Source organism: Tetrao urogallus (assembly GCF_951394365.1).
Source record: "Tetrao urogallus genome assembly, chromosome: 25".
Taxonomy (NCBI): domain Eukaryota; kingdom Metazoa; phylum Chordata; class Aves; order Galliformes; family Phasianidae; genus Tetrao; species Tetrao urogallus.
This window is the reverse complement of record NC_136838.1, coordinates 4,018,944-4,036,614: the sequence shown is the minus strand read 5'-3', so window position 1 is coordinate 4,036,614 and position 17,671 is coordinate 4,018,944. Positions and strand designations below refer to the sequence as shown.

At 50.5% G+C, this 17,671-nt stretch overlaps 1 protein-coding gene across 1 annotated transcript; it reads left to right on the top strand.

Annotated features, from left to right (window-relative positions):
- Positions 1-4,568: 4,568 nt before the first annotated feature.
- SLC25A42 (solute carrier family 25 member 42) lies at positions 4,569-11,398 on the top strand (the record flags this gene model as incomplete). Its single annotated transcript, XM_079546908.1, has 7 exons — positions 4,569-4,652; positions 6,039-6,150; positions 8,360-8,385; positions 9,127-9,293; positions 9,919-10,035; positions 10,519-10,670; positions 11,073-11,398. 7 exons carry the CDS (start codon positions 4,569-4,571, stop codon positions 11,396-11,398), a joined length of 984 nt encoding a protein of 327 aa, XP_079403034.1.
- Between the last annotated feature and the right edge of the window lie 6,273 nt (positions 11,399-17,671).

Below are 17,671 nucleotides of genomic sequence, written 5' to 3'. Positions count from 1 at the left end.
AACCGTATGAAGCTGCATTGAGGTTTACACCGATGCCACTGGTTGCCACAGCAGTGTTCTTTCACCAGGAGTGACACAGAGATATTCCTGCTGTCTTATGAAAGAAGATGACTTCTTGTACAGAAAGCTGAACTGCAACGTGAGCAGCTTGCTCCAGCTGACAACGTAGGTGAGTGTTGGTGATCTTTGCTCTCCAGAGAGGCATCAGATTTGCTCCTCCTCGCTGTGTCTGTGCTGTGGGTGGGTTGGTGCTGCTGGGCTGCAGGACTGCACTGAGCTCTCAGGTGCTCACACTGTGTGCAAGCAGGGCCTGCAGCAGCACTGTGGGAAATGGTACCCACCTGTGGCTTCTTCTTAGACTTTGAGTTCGTTCTTTTTTTTCACAGTGGGATTTTAGCAAGGAGATGATAATGATTGGTTGTTTTGTTGAAATGGTTCTGGGCAAAGATCGCTCCTGTTTGACCAGGGGTTGTTCATGTTTCCACCGATCTCTGCTGAAACTGGAAGGCTTTGGCCGTGCTGGGGTCGTTCCTCAGGGCTGTCTGTGCCTGTTTTGCTGTTTTCTGCTTTGTGCCTCTGAAGGAGGAGGTCTGTGACAAACTCAGACTCAGCAGCTCTCTGCCATTCCATCCCCTTCAGGTGCTTTGTTCCCCTTCAGACAAAGTTGTCTTGCAGATACAAACAGTTCTTCAGCTCTTGGCTGTGGAAGGCACAGCTGAGGTGTTCCCAGGAGCAGGCAGGTAATTGAAAACCAACAAAGAGTTTGGATCCTTCTCCTCCATCCATTTATCTGAGTTGTGGCTGGGGGAGGGAAGCAGGAGAAGCATTTATTTTGTTCTTTGCAAAGAAGCCCCCCCAAAAAACTAAATGATTCCAGGTACCATCATTTAGTGAGTCTTCTAATTAGGTTGTCAGCGGGTCTTCCAAATTGTGTTGACAGCTTCTGTACAGACTTTTAAAGGGAAAACACAACGGGCTGCTCCTAGCTCGTGTTTTGGGATCGGATCTGAAAGCACCCGGAAGATGAATGTGACTGACGGGAGCTGAGCCTGCAGGGCATCGCTGGGTTTGATTTTTAATGGCTTAATCAAACTGGAAGGCAATGAGGGACCTCGGGGGATCGCCCCGCGGAGTTCATCCCCCTCCTCCTGTGATTTTTCTGAGATGCTTTTGCTCCAAGGGCGAATTTAAGGCGGCGGTGATTGCGGTGCAGCTCTGCCTCTGTCAGCCTCAATTGCTCAGTTTAACAACTGAAGGGAACCTAATGCAGCAGCTTCCCGGGGCACTGCTTCACTCCAGCCTGCCTAGGAAAGCGGGTGAGGGTTTTTGCTGGAGCTCTCTGAGCTTTCTTTTTTTCCCTACTTGAACTCTATGCTTTTATTGGTGATGCGGAGACATAAATGGTGCAATAAAGGAAAAAAGAAAAAGAAAAAAGAAAAATCTGGAAGTGGGTAGCTGCTAATTAATGAAGGAAGCTGATGGGTCCGAATGGAGTCGTGTGCAGGTGGCTTCACCTGCATGGAACCCAGTGGGGCTTTGATTTATGGGGAGCTGGGCGTCCCATAGCGGGGCAGTGGGGGAGCAGTGGGCGCATCCCGGAGAGCAGCTCTGTTGGCAATGAGTGCTGCTGGTGGTGGCTGCTTGCTTTGCTGTGTTCCTGCTGGCTGGATGGCATGTGGGAGCAGTTGTGCTTTCTGACAGGTTGGGATTCTATCAGGAGCATCAGACAAATGTGGATTTTGGTGCTGATGTGTCTCTGGGCCGGGTGCCAGGCTTTGCTGCTTTCTGGCTGCGTTGTGATGTGAAGCTGCAATGTCTGGGGCTGAAGGTGGTGAAGGTGCTTTGCTGTAAACAGGGCTGTTCAGGTGTGGCAGAATGGCAGCACTGGGCTGTCGGTGGGGTGGGCAGCGGGATTCCTTCCTGTGCCAGCTGTGCCATTAGTGCCAGCCCCGCCATTAGTGCCAGCCCCAGCCTTCCTATGGGCTGGACTGATGTCAAACCAAACTTCTAAATAAGGCTTAATTGTGAAATATGGGAATGGATACCAATCTCTGAGCCTTTTCTTTGGCGATGAAGAGTCTTCGCCGTGCTCTGATTGCTGCGCTGGGTGCTGGCCCTGGGCTCTGCTGTAACAGCACTGCGGGTGTTACTCATTAAACCTCTTTAACTTTTGAACTCCTGTCCAGCAGTTCTCCTTTCTGATGATCCACCCTGCGAGGGGACGGGGCGGCTCTGCTGAGGGGTCCTCTGTGGGTCTGCAGTGAGGGTTTGAGTAACAGCCGCAGAAATAACGCAGCAACGTGTTACAAAAAGCAAATCTCAGCTGCAGCCTTGCTTTTTTTCTTCTTGTTCCCCGTGGCTTTGGAAACGTGAGTGATAAATGCGTGAGGGCTGGATGGAGAGTGAGGGCTGAAAGCATGTCCAGCTGCTCTGTATTGAGTTTCTGTGGATTGCTTAATAAAGAGACTGATGCTCATCCGTGTACATGTGTGTGTATGTATGCCAGATAATGGCTGCTTCCTAATGGCTGAGCCCTACAAACTTGGGCTGAAACTGAAAAGCAAAGCTTTATTTTCTGTCTGTGCTGTGTGTCATCACTTGTAACAACACAGAACTTGGTAACTCCCAGAGGTCAGAATCCAACCCACTTCCAAAACAAGGCACTGCTGCGTTGCTTTGCAGGGAGCAAATGGGACTGCGAGGAATAGATGCTGCTTTTGCATTTAAGGCTCCACAAGTGTAGGGCTTGCATATATGTGGACAGGTGCTGTAGGATCAGGGCACGAGGCACTGAAAGTAGAGGGGAAAACAGCTCTGAATAGCATCAAAGACAAGATTGTTGAGCAAACGGAGATCGCCTTCACATGTGTGCATCTTCCAAAATAGATCCAAGCTTAATAATAGCAGTTTAGGATTAGAGGTTTCCTTTCAGTCATCTTTCTCAATCATCCTCCAGAGTCCCGTTTTACAGCAGTTGCACGTTGCATTCCGAAGCTCTTCAGCACGAGTTCTATTTCGGTGGGTTTATTTTTGGTAGAGATCAATGTGATATTGTGACCTACATTTCTCCTGGGGATAATATCAGCCCAGGAGCTCTCCCTGCTCTGCTGAAGGGCGCTGCTTTGCAGTTCCAGCTCCGTCAGACGAGAAGGAGCTAACGGCAGGTAGTAATTAGAAACAATCAGCAGGCTGCAGTCGTCAGAACAACTCCATGAGGAACCACCTCCACCATATGGGGATGTCTGTGCACGTGGTCTGATGGGACCAGACCTCCACAACAGAACTTCCCAAGTGCCAACGTTGCTGCTGCTGGGGTCGTGCTTTGGGCTCTCTTTCATTGCAGAGTGGAGTTATTTGAGCAGTTATTTGAGCTCCTCTTTTGGAAGACACCCCCAGGAGCTGTGAGCACGCGGTGTCTGCACGGAGCTCCTGCAAATGGTGTCAGTGTGAAGGACAGCGTGAGTGTGGGCTGCATGCAGCTCCATCACCACAAATTGGTCATGCACCAATACAGCCAAGGCTGAGCCTTCTCTGGCTCTGTGTTAACATCTCTGCTGCAGCCAAGGGGGTTTTGAGAGTGAAGTCTGGCACTAATTTATGAAAGTGATGCAAGGGGAAGAAAAAAAAACAACAGATCAGCAAGTCTGAAAGGTGCTGACAAGCATTTAATGGCTAGAGGTTGTTAAAAAGGAGGAGAAATAAAAGGTGGCATTTTGCAGTAAGCAAGGCTGTTGTGCCTCGGGTTTCCCAGGTATGGGATGGGGCAGAGATGAAGCAACTTGCTGCAGGATGCCGAGGAGCAGTTGGGGAATCCAGGTTTCCCAAGCTCACATTCCTCGAATGGAAGCTAATACTATGGAAAAATGGCTGTTGGAGCAATCTTGTTGCTCAGAGAGCAGATCTTTGTAGCTACACCCCATCTGTGAAGCAGTGCTGAGCTCGGAGGGCCATCTTTCACTGCAGCTGTGCAGGAAGGGAGCCCTGCAGCCAGCAACGTGCTGTGCTCAGCGTGCTGCTGTAATGTCATCCGTGTGGCACTGAGGGCACGTGTGGGGCACTGGAGCTGTCTGTCCCTTAGAATAACCCCCAGTGCCTTTGGGGATGTACTGCTAGCGATATTTATTTCCATTTTCCAGAACTGGGTTTTAAATTTCTGTACGTCTTTTCTAGTATCTGAGTGATGCAGAGCAATTGAAATGAGTGGCAACCTGAATGTTTGCTGTAAGCAATGGAAGAGAACAGAACAGGGTCGATTGCTTCACCCTTAGAAATCATGCATTTGGTTTTGGACCTTGCATCTGAGTTCCTTGGGAGAAAAAAGAATGAATATGGTCAACAACACAGTTCTAGGTAGCACCAGAGCATTCCCCCTGCCCCATCCCTGTCGTACACACACTTTCATCTCCAAGGATGGACTCCTGGAAGCTTGGGGTTGGAGCTGGCCCTTCCCTTCCCTTCCAGCTATTTTATGACCTGAGTATTTGCTACCATTGATGCTAACGCTTATTTTGTTCTTGTTTTCCGTTCAGGAGCCGGAGCCCTTCTGCCCACTTGGAAGTGCAACTGGTATGGGTAATGGTGTGAGAGAAGGTCAAGTGGATTTCAAAGGGCAGGATGTGGAGCCAACTGCATCAGCTCATCTTCCAGCAGAGGTACGAGCCAGAGCTTGGGGGCAGAGTGCCGTGGGGTGAACCAAGAGCTGAGTGATTGCAGGGGGAGCATCTCCGTGGGATTTGGGACATCCAAGCCATGTAATGTGTAACTGCACTTTGAGGATGGCTGAGCAGCTCCAGCCCTTGGGCTGACGGGCAGGCAGGGCTGTGCTCCTCATTCAGGGTTATGTCTTATTACATCGGAGCTGGCAGAGCTGGGAGCGGAGCCAGGAGGGCTGCTCTCAGTGCTCTCAGTACTCTTGCTGCTGTCACGGACTCCCGTTAGGAAAACCAGAGGGGAAGGTGCTGCTGAACCTTGCTCTGGTTTAGCTCAGGGTTTCTGCTCGCGTGGAATGACTTTGCTGGAGGAATGGAGCCAAAACTCGGTCTGAAGTTCTCACAGTGCTGCCTGTGCGCGTGGCACCGGATCAGCAGGGATTGATTCCCTTCCATTCTCCCCTCTGTGTGCTTTTGTAGTAGGAAATTAATGTTTTAGCTGGGAAACGTGCTGGTTGGGAGGGGAAAGGCGTTAACTCCTCCACGAAAACACAAAGCATATCAGAAGTTAACATTCTTAAGCCTCGACTTGACTTGTCTCTCAGCCCATAACCTTCACGGTGTTGGATTTCAAGTCATTTACTCGCTTTCTGCCCATGTGTTACGAGAAGATAGCTGCTTTATAAATATGAGCTGTGGCAGGAATGTCAATAACAGAAACTCTTCCATTCCATTTATCATAGCAGGAAGCCTGCCGTGTTTTATTCCTGGGATCCTGGGGACAAAGTGGGTTTGTGTGTTGGTGCAAGGGCAAGAGAGCAGTGCACCTTTGTGCCTGGTTCAGTCATAAGCAGTGACATGGCCTGTAGAAATCTGAGTAGGGGAAATGCAGCACACGTGAGAGAGAACCTTGGAACTTTGTGTTTTGCAGACACGTCTAATCTTTGCTCGTGGTGATTTGGCCAGGAATTTATTGTGCTTGGAATTTGCATTTTATTCCCTGTTTCGAAGGGAATGTTCACATTTCCAAAACACCCACGCTGATTTTTAGCTGTCTCAAGAGAATCAAAAGCATTCTTATTACGTTAGCAGGTAGGGAACGTTTCTACATTGGGCTGAAAGGGACAGAGAAGTCCTTGCAAACAACCCGACAAAACAATTTAGAGTGATGCAGCATTGAGATTCTGCACTGAAATGTGAGTGTGTGATTGGGTTGCTGTATTGTGGAGCTTATGTTTGCTAATGGGACAGACTGCAGGATAAAGGGGATGCTCACACCTGAGTTTGGTTCATCCACGTCCCTGGGTGGGAGGAAATGCTGTAGCAAAGGTAAAATATTACAACTCCTCTTCAGTATTAACTGTCACACTGAGCAGTGCTTTGTTCCAGGGTATCCAGGAGCAGAAGAAAGTGCTTAACTCCCTGATGTCCGGTGCACTGGCTGGTGCTGTTGCCAAAACTGCAGTAGCTCCACTGGATAGGACAAAAATCATGTTTCAGGGTAAGTCCTGCTGGCTTTTGCAAGCTACTCTGACATTATTGCTACCAGAAGCCAAACCAGCTCCAAACATATCCAGCCAGAATGTCCCCCAACCTGAAAGGAGTGGGTAGGATGTGACAAGAGCAGTGACAGTGCCACAAAGCCACAGCGCATCGAGTCTGAAAACCTATTGTTTGGTTTTTGGTGTGATTATTGCAGATGTCAGTCAGCTGTTCATGTGGACGGTCTGGGTCCAGGTCTCGTGGTAGTCAGCAAGAGCTTTGCTATTTCAGTGCAGTGTGCTGCATGCGCTGCTGGCTGGGGACAGTTGGCTGCAGCTTGTGAGTTCCATGCTGTAAGGGACGGTGCAGAGCAGCTGGGCAGTGGAAGAGCTGCATTCGAGGGGATGAGTGATAGCACTTCAGATTTCTGTGCTTCAATTTGGAGAAACAAAGTGAAGGGAAAGGGAGTGAGGTTAGGTAGCAGAAACGGGAGGAGGTGACGGAGCTGCTTGCTGGAGGCCAGGCAGTGCCTGCTCACATGTGCACCATTTTCTAATAAGTTGTGTTTTATTGCAGCCGGATGTGGCTGGAGTCGAGATTGACTATGAAAAGTGTCTACAGGATGCAGTGAAGCTGGCATACCTAGCTTTGTATTGCAAAATGCTTTTTGGAACTCTTCAACTTAGTGTGCAACCGATGATGATACGCAGCTAATGGGAATAGAAGCAGCTTGTACATGGAGTGGGGTTTGGGGTCCAGCCCCACCGTGGGCTCCTCCCAATTCCCCCATTTAAGCATGAGAGCCTCCAGCTGTGTTCATTGCCCCGATGGGAAGGGCACAGCCAGTTGGTAGAATAAACATTTGGTGAGGCCGAGAGTTTTAAATCCAGTTGACATCCCAGATTAAATGAATTGGGCAGGTTTACTGTAATCCCTGGACGAGATTTAATTTCAAATTGACTTTCATTTGACGTGACTTCCAATCTTGGCGTGGCAGGGATGTAGATGAGGGAGGTGAGGCTGCAGGGAGCTCAGCCTGGGCTGCGTCTGTGAGCGCTGGGGACGTGCTGTGCTTTCCCAGCAGAATGAGCACTGTGGTTCATCTGAGGTTGGGATGTCAGGATCAGAGGTGAGATGGGAGCTGCCGAATTGGGATGAGTCATCAGCTGTCCGTATAAATCACAATTAACACATCCAGCCCTGCGTGTTTGGTTTGGCCCATTAAACTTGCTGCAGAGGATATAACTAAAAGCTGCCCGTTCTGCCCAATTTCTTATCCAATGGGTGTCCCACTCTCTTGCTGTGCTGGAGGCTTCCACCACGGCCCCGTTCCCTTCCTGTGAGCAGGAAAAGCATCTGGGGGTCATGTAAATGTGGGAGGCTGTCCTTTGATCCGAGGACTGAATTCCCATGGGCGTGGGGAAGAGGTTTCTTTTCCATTGCAGAGTCAGCTTGGAGCGGTTATTGGAGCGGTTTTAGTTATTAAAAAAAAAAAGGCAAAAAAAAAAAAAAAAGCTTTGAATTACATAAAGGAGCAACGCAGTGAAAATGTATTTGCATGTGATTGTTTGACACACTTGAGAGGTTACAAGTCTCAAAGGAGTTTGAAAGAAACTGCAACAGAGACTTAATTGGAACCACGTTTCATTAGCGTTGCTGTCCGGGTTTTCGCCTGGGTTTCCTTCCTGCTGCAGGGATGTTACAAAGCAGAGCTGCTGCCTGCCAAATAAAGCTGGCTTCCCCAGGCCTCCCGTGTTACATACTTAAAGAGATGCTGTCAATTTGAATGGATGCAAGAAAAGAAGCAGAGTGTTTGTGTGAGTTTTGTGAGGATGAAACCATCGTAGCGTGGAGCTCCGCTAACAGCGCTGCGCCGGGCGGCGGTTTGGCATTAGGCTGCAACCTGTGTGTGCAAATGTGCTGCTCAAATCCGTGCTTGGCTCCTGCCCCTCTTTAATTGCTGTTGTGATTTGCTTTTTTTAGCCCTTTAAATTAAGAAGTGACAAATGGAGCGATTTTGCAACAGCAGATGGAGAAATGAACTCCTGCTCTGCTGCTGGTGAGCGCTCACCTTGGGGCAGCCTTTGTTGCTTACAGAGAATCACCATTTTTTTTGTTTCTTGCATTAATTCTTCTGCTTTTACTAATATTTCTCAGCTAAAATGCAACTGTGGTTTCTTTGATCCATCTAAGTGTACTGAGACCTAACGCTCGCTTTTTCTTTCTAGTGTCTTCAAAAAGATTTTCTGCCAAGGTGAGGTGATGTGCCTGTCTCCTGTTCTCCAAAATGTTTGAGTAATGGTAGTAATGTCACCTTTTGTTTGTTTGTGGCTTACCTGGGTTTCGTGAGCAGCACTCGTAGTGAAAGAGCACAGAGGGAAGGATTGGAAATAGTATTGATAGCACCTTGCTGATGTTTTTGCCCCTTGCCAGGCATGGAGGGGACCCGATCCTCATTCTGTAGGTCCTACCTGTGATGTGGCAGGAGATGTGACTGAGCTTTTCCCTTTTCCTCCTGTGGTTGCTTCTTTCCCCCCGGAGCTGTTTCAGGATGCATAGGAAATGTGAATGTGGATGCTGATCCCTCTCGTGGCATGCTGGATGTTCTCCTGCATGTGCATTACAGCTATTCCGTGCGTGCTGTGCTAATATGTATAATCCAAATGCTTCTGTCTTATACTAAGAAGATTAATTTGGGCTGTAAAAAACATCAGTCCAGCTCTGTGCCTTCCCCTCAGAGAGCAAACAAAGATGTAAAGCTCTGTTTTCCCAGCTCCTGCTGTTTTTGCTCTAACGTATGTGAATCAGTCTCCCTAGAGAAGAGGTTTCAGTTGTCTCATTTTGGAGCCAGGCTGTAACAGCTGACACCGGCTCACTGGGGTAGGGGGCAGGGAGGCTTTGGAGGGGTTAAGCTATAGGGCCACCTTTTCCCCTTCTATTGTTTGGACTCCTCTTATCATGATGTCCCGTCTGACCTTTGCTCTGTTGCCTGCAGGAAGCCTACAGGCTGATTTATCACACCTACCTCAACGAGGGCTTCTGGAGCCTCTGGCGGGGGAACTCGGCCACCATGGTGCGCGTGATCCCTTACGCTGCCATTCAGTTCTGTGCACACGAGGAGTACAAGCAGCTCCTGGGGAGCTACTACGGCTTCCAGGGAAAGTAAGATGCAGCGTGGCTTTGATCCGTGCGGAGGAGGATGGGGCGTTTTGTGGGTCGCAGGGAGGGAGCACGATTCTCTGCTTTCTGCAGGCCTGCTGGGCTGAAAGCTCTCGGTGCAGGGTTGTGCCAGCCCCTCTTGCAATGGCTTTGCAGAGCAGCGTGCTGAGAGGGGGCTGAGCGGTGGGCTGGGTCTGTAGTCCTGCACAGAGGTGGACTCTGTTTTCTAGAGGCATGAGCAAGAAGTGGCCTAGATGTTGAGTTAATGCTTCCCTATGCTGAGAGTGGGCAGACAAAGCAAAGAGCGTTTCTTTGCAGGAGAAGCAACAAGGCCCAGCCTTCTGCTGCTAGCTGAGCCCTTCCTACATGCATGCAGCCCGAGCCTCTTGCTCTTGGGCACACAGTGTCTGAGACAGCCCAGGTCAGGCGTTGCTGTCCTCAGTGTCCTCTGAGACCTCAGTTTGGAATTGCTGTGGCAAACCACAGCTGCTCCAACCCGTACCCAGCCAGCTCTCTGAAGTACACAGACAGGGAAGGGATTCAGTAGCTGGTAGAGTCCTGCTGAAAAGCCACCCCGCTTTACCATCTCCAGGTGATCTGTTTGGTTTCTTCTCTCACCTTACTTTAGAGCGCTGACACCCTTTCCTCGATTCATTGCTGGCTCTCTGGCAGGCACAACGGCTGCCATGTTAACCTACCCCTTGGATATGGTCCGTGCTCGAATGGCTGTCACGCCGAAGGAGATGTAAGTGCCTAATGAAAGCAAGTACCACCACCACGAACAAACACAGAGCTTTCTTTTAAGGTCAGATGGTTTTATTCTCATTTTCTGGGTCACTTCTTGCTCGGAGCCTTCGGTGTAATAAACGTTGTTACTGCGTGGGTCTGAGCACTGATGAAATGCCCAGAGCCCTGGTTAGTCCTGGGACTGGAAGGAGATGGATGCACAAAAACCTTCCCAGAAAAACCTGCTTGCTGGGAGGCCGTCAGGCAAAGTGCCTCGGGGAGACCGAACAGACAGGACAGCATATTGCAGTGGGGCTGGAGGAGAGCTGGGGACTGGCTTCTCCACTTGCAGATAGGTTTCTAAAATCTTTTCTGAGCTGTCTGATGAGCTCAGAACCAAATTAATTAATTGTTGATCCTTCAGAAAGCTCTATTGGAAACATTGCCCAGATGTGCAGGCACTAACTAGCGCAGATTTGGTTTTCCTGTGTCTGCATGCTAGGTACAGCAATATTGTTCATGTCTTTATCCGAATATCCCGAGAGGAAGGATTGAAAACACTGTATAGGGGATTTACACCAACCATCCTTGGAGTGATTCCGTATGCCGGGCTTAGCTTTTTCACCTATGAGACACTGAAGAAACTGCATGCAGGTAATGGATCCTTTGTTTTTTTTGACTTTAGAATGGAATGGTGAAGGTTTTGGGCCAATTTCAGGTGTTTGAATTCCGTGGTGCAAGTCCTCTTCCTGGCCTTGAAGCCAATTGTGAAGTTCTGTGCTCGTGGAAGGTGCCCTGCGCCTCCCTTTCCCCAACCCCAGACTTTGAAGAGGGCAAGCTGCAGGAGAGCAGCATCCATTTCCATCTTTTGCCTTCCTGCAAACCCCGAGTGCAGAGGGGACGTGGTTACTTCCCAAGTCAGCTAACGGTCCAAATTGGGAACAAGATCCCGGGAGCCCTGGCCCTCAGTCCTCTCTTTGGCTCTTGGCCCACTTGACCTCAGTCACACGGTTGTGCCAAGCAGCTTTCCACACTCTGCTACTTTCTCTTTCCCAGATCACAGTGGGAAATCGCAGCCATCCCCTCCGGAGCGGCTTTTGTTCGGTGCCTGTGCAGGTTTGATCGGCCAGTCGGCATCTTACCCCCTGGATGTGGTTCGCAGGCGAATGCAGACGGCGGGGGTGATGGGACACACGTACAGCTCCATCCTTCTCACCATGCAGGAGATTATAAGAGAAGAGGGACTAATCCGTGGTTTGTACAAAGGACTCAGCATGAATTGGGTCAAAGGTCCGATTGCAGTGGGAATAAGCTTCACAACCTTTGACCTGACGCAGATCCTTCTCCGTAAATTACAGCACAGCACTAATGTTGAAAGGTAGTAGCTTAATCCCCACAGCCCTCGCTGGAGAAAAGTACGACACGTGTAGAAAGAGCAATGCTAGCGTTCCCTCGCTCTGCACGTGCTCTCCCGCAGCTGAGAGCTTACCTTTCTTGTTTGTTTGTTCCTTTTGTGCTGTTGTTTGGTTTTCTTCTTTTAATGAGCCTCCGCGTCGTTTTGAAACCTCAACCTGCAACTAACCCTCCCCTAAACGAAATCCTTTCCGCCGCTCCGCAGAACGGAGTCCTCTCCAGGAGCTGCCTCATCCTCCTGCTTTGTCCTTTGATGCTGGGAGTGGAGCCTCTCAAACAAACAACAGTGCTGCTGAGCTCCACGTCTGCTCTCCGGGCAGATGGAGCGAGGATGAGAGAGAGAGAGGGGAGTCGGTGCTGTTGGAATGAACTCCTGAATGTGGGAAGTCAGCACGGCCCTGGGAGGCGGTTCTTACTGTGCGCTGCTGGAGGCAGTCTGCCAAGTGCAATATTCCAGTTAATCTGTCAGGAATTCCACGTTCCTCTGACCTGTGAGTTCTGTAAAACAGGACGCAGCAGGATTTCACAGGTCCGGGTCACTTCTTTTCTTCTGGAAGCTGTGTGTGAGCTCTGGCTGGAAGAGCTGCCTGTTTGCAGATGTTGTTTTTCCTTTCTGGGTTGAGTTGCATGAAATCTCCCTTGCGTGCAGCGTTCCCCTGAGATTACCAAAGACTGCAGGCAGCAGGGGAGGAAAGTTCTGAGCAGTTTTGTAAATCAAATTCTCATGTTTGCTGTCAGTGTCATTGATGGGGGCTGTGCCTGGGATCACAGACTGGATTGGATCAAACTGCAGCAGTGCTTTCAGGCCGTCAGAACCCTTCCGTTGTCGTCACGGTCTTAAAGGCAGCTGTTCTCCAAGGGATTTGGCTGTAGTGCCCTAGGCAAGAAGAGAAACTGTTACATGCTTAAATTTTCAGCAGTTATGTCCTTCAGTATTACTGTTGCTGCTTTATGCACGTTGCAGGAACAAACGTCTCAGAGATGCACACGTGATGCAGGCTGAGCTGCTCCCAAAGGCTGGTTTTATCTGGTGGCCCTGCTTCCCAACAGCCGCTGTCCTTTGGTGCCTGCTGTGTTCTTAATGCACACCTAACCCCACTTGCTTTCAGTCCTTGAGTTCCTCTGGACAATGTCCTCAGGAGAACGGGCTCCTCAGGACTTATGTCTAGTGCCAATCATTTCCAGTTGCAATTTGAAAATGAATGATAGAGTACCTTTCATTGCTTCTATTTCAAGTCAGGCTTCGGAGAAATGGAGATCTGAGGGTGGCTTTGTCTTATGTTCTGTTCCTGTATTAAATTTGGAGTGCAAGAGGTCACAGCGAGCTTTAGAGTTCTCTGGGAATCCCATTCCACAAGCCAAGATGAAAAATCCCTTCCCAGCTGATACTACCCATGTAGAGGGGAGATAACATATAAAAGAAAAAATAAGGCATAATCTAAAGGCTGTCCTTCTCTGGTGTATATATTTTAGTCACTGTAGTTTGACCCTCGTGTCACAGCTTTATTAATGGAAATGGAGGTAATTGCACAACTGGTAGAAATAGCTTTTTCCTTTCTTTTGTCTTTGCACTTGTTCTTCGGAGCATAACTCGCTTCTAATGCCAAATATTTCCCCAGGAACTGAGCACTTGTGCTTCCATTTGGTGGACGTGGCGGGCAGCCTCCTGCAGTTTAGTGTGTGTGTTGATGCCAGAAGACGGGGATCGATCCGACTGTAATGCTTGTGGATGGGCAGGGTGTGAACCTCAGAGATTTCTGCCTCTGAGCCCACCAGCGATGATTTCCGTTGTGAAACTTGACTGCAGTCACCATCTCACCTTGTAACTAAATGTTAGGTGTCGCCGTAAGAGTCGTTAGAGATGATAGCCATGAGTTCTCTGTCTTTTTACTCCCTTGCTAATGGAAGACGATCAGCCGTTTTCTTCACTGGGTGAAACGTTCAGTCCTTTGCAAGAGCTCTGATTTCTTTTCTCCAATGGAGAAGCCAATTACTTCTGCTCTTGCTTCGGTCTCGCTTGGCCTGGTGAGGAAGTGCTGGGGCATCTCAGCAGGAGCGAGGCGCAGACCAGCAATGAAGAGTGTAAGCAGTGGCTGTTGTAGGTGTGTGCTTGCATATCCCGCCATATATACAACCTGCACTGAGTTCTGCTCAGCTTGGAGGCTGCTGGTTCAGAGCGCAGTCCTTTGCACAGATGACTTCTGTAGTGACAGCAGAGGATGCTGAGCTGTGCCTTCCGAGCTCGGGCAGGCTCCTGTGCTCTGCACTGTGGTAGGTGGTTGGGGCAGACACTGCAGTTCTTGTCTTATGAGGCAGGGCACCTCCTGCCGTGCTGGGTGTGCAGCTGGAGTGTTGGTGAATGGAAATCCTATGGAGGGGGGGGTTGTGGCACCTCGCAGCCTGGCTGGAGCCTGAGGGCTGAGCTGAGGATGGAGACGTGAAGCACAGCCTGGCTTGGAAGTGCTGAGCTGAGGGAAGCTGTTCCTTCATTAGCAGCTACACCTGATTTTAATTCAGTGAGCTGTCAGCCAAACACATTTCTCCAAGTTCTGCAGGCTGAGAGCTTATTCAGAGAGAGATCCGAGTTCAGTCTGTAATTGTTTTGGTGCTTTTATTTCTTGGGCGAGAGAATAACTGTGTCACTGCTTTGGGCTGTTTTGAATAGCTCTTTCTTTTTCCTTGGTTTGAATGTACGAGAGGAGAAACGGAGTGTTCTCTTCCCTTCTCTTAATCTTTGCGTGAATTGCGATACGTTCCAGGTCTCTGTGCTGCCCGGAATGAATGCCTGAGGAGCTCTGGGCACACATTGGGAAGGGGAGGTGCCAGCCAAGAGCCATTCCTTCAGCTCTGAGAGAGAAAAGCCTAACACGAATATCCTCCGGTTCTTCTTTAAAACTAATTTACTACCCCACGTTCAATTCCTTGCTTTAATTTTCAAGCCATGAATCTTACTTCTCTCGAATGCATTACTGCCAAACGTTCACCTGTGCTTTTATTATTTTTTTTCCTCGTCTTTTCTTCCTGCTTCTGCACCTTTAGTTCTGCACTTGCACTTCGAGAAAATCAGGTCCAGTGAAATGCATCTAAAGTGACAAAACTGGAGCTTTGGTAGGGATCCCTGAAACAGTCCTGCTCACGGGCAAAGAGAGTTCTGCACGGGGCAGGAAGGGAAAGGCGTGAGGTAATGGGGCAGAAGGTTTGGGGAAGATTCTTGGGTTCCTTGCCCAGCCTCTCGCCTTTCCTTGGCTCACTGCAAGGCGCTGCTGCTCACCAGCTCCTCTTTGGGCACCTCCACGCAGTGCTGTGTCTGTGCAAGCAATGTGGGGAGAGCTGATGCTGCAGGCAAGGATAGCAGGGGCGTAAAGTCACTGAAAGGCACAGGATGAGCATTATCCAGCCCTTTTCTCCTGGGCTGGTGCAGAGGAGGAGGTCTGGAGCCTTTGCTATGGCAGGGCTGGTGCTTCCCACTGCTCTGCACGCCGTGTGATGGATGCAGGGTGTCCCAGCACTGCTTGCTGCCTGTGTGGTCTATGCATATATTAACACAAACACTGTTAACTGCCTTTTGTCCAGACGTGTCCTCACCATCGGTGTGTGTGTGTGCGTCGATTTCTGACTGCTTTTCTTGGATCTGGAATTCTATTTTATTGCAGTGAAGACACTTTGGTATATAATGTTTATATATTTTAAGATTTGTGCCAAGAGAGGATGTATATTTAATAAAAAATTTAATTGACTTTGCAGGCTCTGAAGGGCCCTTTCTGTTGCACTTTGCGTATTGTCACAAGAGAGAAGCGTGGCACGTTGGGTGGATTTACTGATGGACTGAATGTGGTGATGTCAGGGCTGGGGCTGCACGTCCTCATCGTGCTTCTGCCACAGCTCTGTGCCCGCAGCTCCCACCTGAACACCGCAGAAGATGGGGAAGAGCAGCTCAGCAACTGCCTCAAAGCATCGTGGCTCTTCTCCCAGCGGTGCCCATCCCCAGCACTGCAGAGTGGGATGGGGATGGGTGTGCAGTGGCAGCAGGTGGCACTGTCGGCTTAGCCATGGCCCGGTGGCTTCCCCCAACTTGGGGTCCCCCCGCTCTGCTCAGTCCTGCTCAGCTCTTGGGGTTTTCATTGCTTTCAGCTGCCTTTCAGGCCTCGTGTGGCTGTAGGGTGGTGGTGCTTTGCTGTCTCTGCTCCTTGCTGAGCAGTGAGGATGGATCCAGCCCTGTATAGCAGTCCTCTGCACTCCCTGCTACATCCCCAGGGAAACTGGGCACCACGGGCTGCGAAATGTGCACCAATCCTTGCAGGAAGCCCGAGGCAGAGCTGAACAACAGCCCTCACATCCACCTTCCCTGCAGCCGCTGCTTCGATCCTGCAAATGAAGGTTGGCATCTCCTCCTCTGCTTAATTGGGGTTTGGGGTTTGCTTCCCCATCCATGTTTGTGCTGCTGAGCGCAGAACGAACTGGGGGTCAGCAATGCTCAGTAAGGGTGGCAACGGGATCCCACTTGGGGTGGGAGCAAGGGGATCCCAGGTGAGATGGGAGCAGGGTTTGCTGCTTTCCTCCCTGCCCTGGGGCACGAAGGAGGACCTCCAGGAACTCGTTGGCAGCTGGAGGTAGGTGTGCACCATGGCAATAGGGGCGATGCAAGGCCAACCCCAGGTCACAGCAGGGCATCCTGGTGCCAGCAGAGCCTCTGCAGCACAAAGCTGCTCGGTCCCAGCTGCTCCTCTCTGCTGAGAGCCCTTTGTGGAGCTGAGCCCAGTCTGTACCGTCACCCAAATAAAGCAAAGATACAAGGAGGGAAATAATTCTAGGGAGAGAAAGATGGGGGGCTCTCTCATTTTATTTGATGTGGCCCAATTTCATTGCTGGTGGATCTGTCTCCTGCTCTTGGCGAGTCTATCAGTCATTGTCCCTGCCTGAGAGGGTCACGTCTGGGCAGATCTCTGGGGAGGAACTGTCTGCATGTCTGACTGCAGCACAACCCCAGGCCTTAGCAACCCTCCTCCTGCTGCCAGCCTTCCCTGAGCTCAGCCTCCGCCTGCTTCCTGCACATGCTTCAGGAAAATTAGATAAATGAGCCATCAAGGCAGTTGGGCTGGCTCTTAATGGGACAAGCCTCTTTGCATCCCGGCCCAAGGGGAATCTCCCTCCTTGCACCTTTCCGTGCTCCTTGGTGACAGTGCTGCTGGAGCTCAATTTCTCTTTGCCTTCTGCTCATCCAGGGTGTTGTTCCGGGCTCAGGTTTTCCCATCCCTTTGCAAGAGGGGAATTTCCCCTTTATTTTTCTGCTGTTTGGATACTGCTGGAGGAAGGCTGTCTGGATTAGCCCTGTTAACACAGGGCAGAGAGCTGCTTTCTCATCTCGGCCCTTAGCAAGAGGGAATTAAGACCATTACAAGGCTATCAAATAGGATCAGAGCCCCTCTCCTTTCTCTGAGCAGCCCAGACCTGCTAATCCTTTTACATGCAGCTGGACCAGCACCCACCGTGCTGCTGCCTCCAGGAGCCCATTGGAGCTGCAGGAGGGCTGTGTACCCCATAGCCACTAACCCTGCAGGGATGAGCAGAGCCATATTGGCCTGGTTGTGTTCCCAGGACAAGCCTTGACCCCTTGCTGCCAGAGCACTTCCATGAGGGGCTTCGGGGCAGCAAAACACAAAGCAGCAGCACTGGGATGATCAAACGAGCTCTGGGTTATTTATTTCTAAAACAGCCAACAGCCAAAGCTGCTGGGCCGAAGGATTTCACACCAAGCAGAGGGGACCACCCCAAGAGCTCTGACCTTGCTGGGAGGAGCAGAGACCCTATAAAGACACACACACTCAGCCAGGGGAGGCAAACTACGCAGAGCAAACCCCAAAGTCTGTTCCAGGAAATGAGGCTGCTGCCCCAAACCCACCGCACTGTGACAGTCCCTGCTGGGATCCCTGGTGGCAGCAGAGCTTTGGGCAACGGTTTGGAGCCGGCAGCAGCAAACCCCACTGTGGGAACCTGGCTCTAATGTCACTGCATGGGGCCGGAGCAATGGGGACAGGCACAGCGGTGATGGGTGGCAGAAGGGGAGAGGCAATGCACTGCTGCACCCCGATGCATAAAACCCATCCTGCCAAGAGCCGGCTGCAGGAGCGTCCCCATGTCCCAAAGGCACATGGAAGCAGGGAAACCAACCGAGGTGGGAGTGAGGTGACGAAGACAAACACCCCACAGGCATGGGACACGAGCACGGCTCCCAGCTGCCCCAG